The sequence below is a fragment of the Micropterus dolomieu genome, linkage group LG09 (assembly GCF_021292245.1).
Source record: "Micropterus dolomieu isolate WLL.071019.BEF.003 ecotype Adirondacks linkage group LG09, ASM2129224v1, whole genome shotgun sequence".
In the NCBI taxonomy this organism is placed as follows: Eukaryota; Metazoa; Chordata; class Actinopteri; order Centrarchiformes; family Centrarchidae; genus Micropterus; species Micropterus dolomieu.
Window position 1 is genome coordinate 4,273,830 of NC_060158.1, and position 1,703 is coordinate 4,275,532.

The 1,703-nt window shown below is 39.6% G+C and overlaps 3 gene segments (V, D, J or C); 2 read left to right on the forward strand and 1 right to left on the reverse strand.

Annotated features, from left to right (window-relative positions):
• The window catches only part of LOC123976058, a 24,646-nt gene that overhangs the window by 20,092 nt on the left and 2,851 nt on the right, over nucleotides 1-1,703 (reverse strand).
• LOC123976060 overlaps nucleotides 1-1,703 on the forward strand; it is a 16,022-nt gene that overhangs the window by 4,684 nt on the left and 9,635 nt on the right.
• Nucleotides 7-464, forward strand: LOC123976059. The segment is given in 1 exon segment: nucleotides 7-464. A coding segment is annotated over 1 exon segment (267 nt).

A 1,703-nucleotide genomic window follows, 5' to 3' on the forward strand; every position in this document is an offset into this window, starting at 1 on the left:
GCTGCAGCAGGGGAAGGCCACGCTCATGTGCCTGGCCAACAAGGGCTTCCCCTCAGACTGGAGTCTGGCCTGGAAGGTGGACGGCAGCAGCAGCAGCAGCAGCAGCAGCAGCTGGGAGGAGAGCAGGAGCCCCGGGGTGCTGCAGAAGGACGGCCACTACAGCTGGAGCAGCACCCTGAGGCTCTCTGCAGACCAGTGGAGGAAGGTGGGCTCTGTGACCTGTGAGGCCACCCAGGGCTCCCAGACTCCGCTCTCAGAGACACTGAGGAGAGACCAGTGTTCCCAGTCCTGACCTGACTCACTGGGACTCTGCTACTGGTTTTCCTCTGCTCCTGCTCTCACTCTGCACTCTGGAACTGTCTCTCTCTTTTATTTGACATCTTTCAACAGCAAGATTTACTAGCTTGTTGCACTGTTTCAATATTATTTCAGTGTTTCCAGATAATAAAGACCTTTTCATCCAATCAGCTGTTTTCATGTTTATTATTATCAAAGTGTCTTAATAAATGTTCTCTTGATGGTGTCAGTGACTGTGTTACATCCAGAGAACAACAGTTTAACGTCATGATATATTTCTAAAGTTACAGAATATTGAGAGAGATTTTAAAGTCAGACATAACTCCTCATTATATTTTGATTAGTACAAACCAGTGATGGTCGTAGAATTCCATATTTTTTCACAATCAATTTGAATTCATTCATGACTGTAAAACCTTTCCTGCTGTCGTTACAGATTTTTCTGTAATAATAAACCTTTTTGGAACAAAATCCCTGGTAAAACTGTCTTAATGGTAATAACTTTAATCTTGTAATTGTTTGTGTATCCAAAGAACCTTTTCACTTGAATAAAACTAAAGATGATAAAAGGAAATAATTCAAATGTTGCTGATTTATTTACTCCATGAACCTTTTGGTTCCATTATGAAATAAATGTGTTTGCTGGAATAAAAAACACAAATTAAGTTATTTATACATGTTGTTATAGACATGATTGGTCATTTTGACTAGATGAATGAAATTAGATTTTATTGAGATGATATTTCGTTAAGTATGTTGAAGTTCCTATGAAAAATTGTAAGATATAAAATCATAAAAATTTACAATTTTAGTGTTATGATACTCTGAATTTCAGAAGAATAGTTCAATTAGATTATAAATGTTTGGCTTAAATACAGAATATTTAGTGTTGAAAAGTTTAAAGTGTTATTATTATTGTCTAAAAGTTTTTTTTATAAACCTCTGTTTTAGTTTCAGTGCAGCTGTTGAGTCAGATCAGTTCCTCTCCAGCTGAGGGAGGTTTTTGTACGACGTTGTATCACTGTGTGAACGGGAAGCTGTTACTCTGCTGACAGTAGTAAACTCCTGAATCTTCAGCCTGAACTCCACTGATGGTCAGAGTGAAGTCAGTCCCAGATCCACTTCCACTAAAACGATCTGGAACTCCAGACTGACGGGTTGTAGCATAATAAATCAGGAGTTTAGGAGCTTCTCCAGGTTTCTGAAGGTACCAGCTGAGGTAGTTACTAACACTTGTACTGGTTTTACATTTGAGCGAGACAGCCTGTCCTGGAACAACAGACTGAGATCCAGGAGACTGAGTCAGGATGATTTGTCCTGATGAACCTGGAAAAGATGAAAAAGAGGAGAAGGGTTATTGAGACAAATCCAGCTTGGAGAAAGATGATCAGCATCCAAACAGAAGA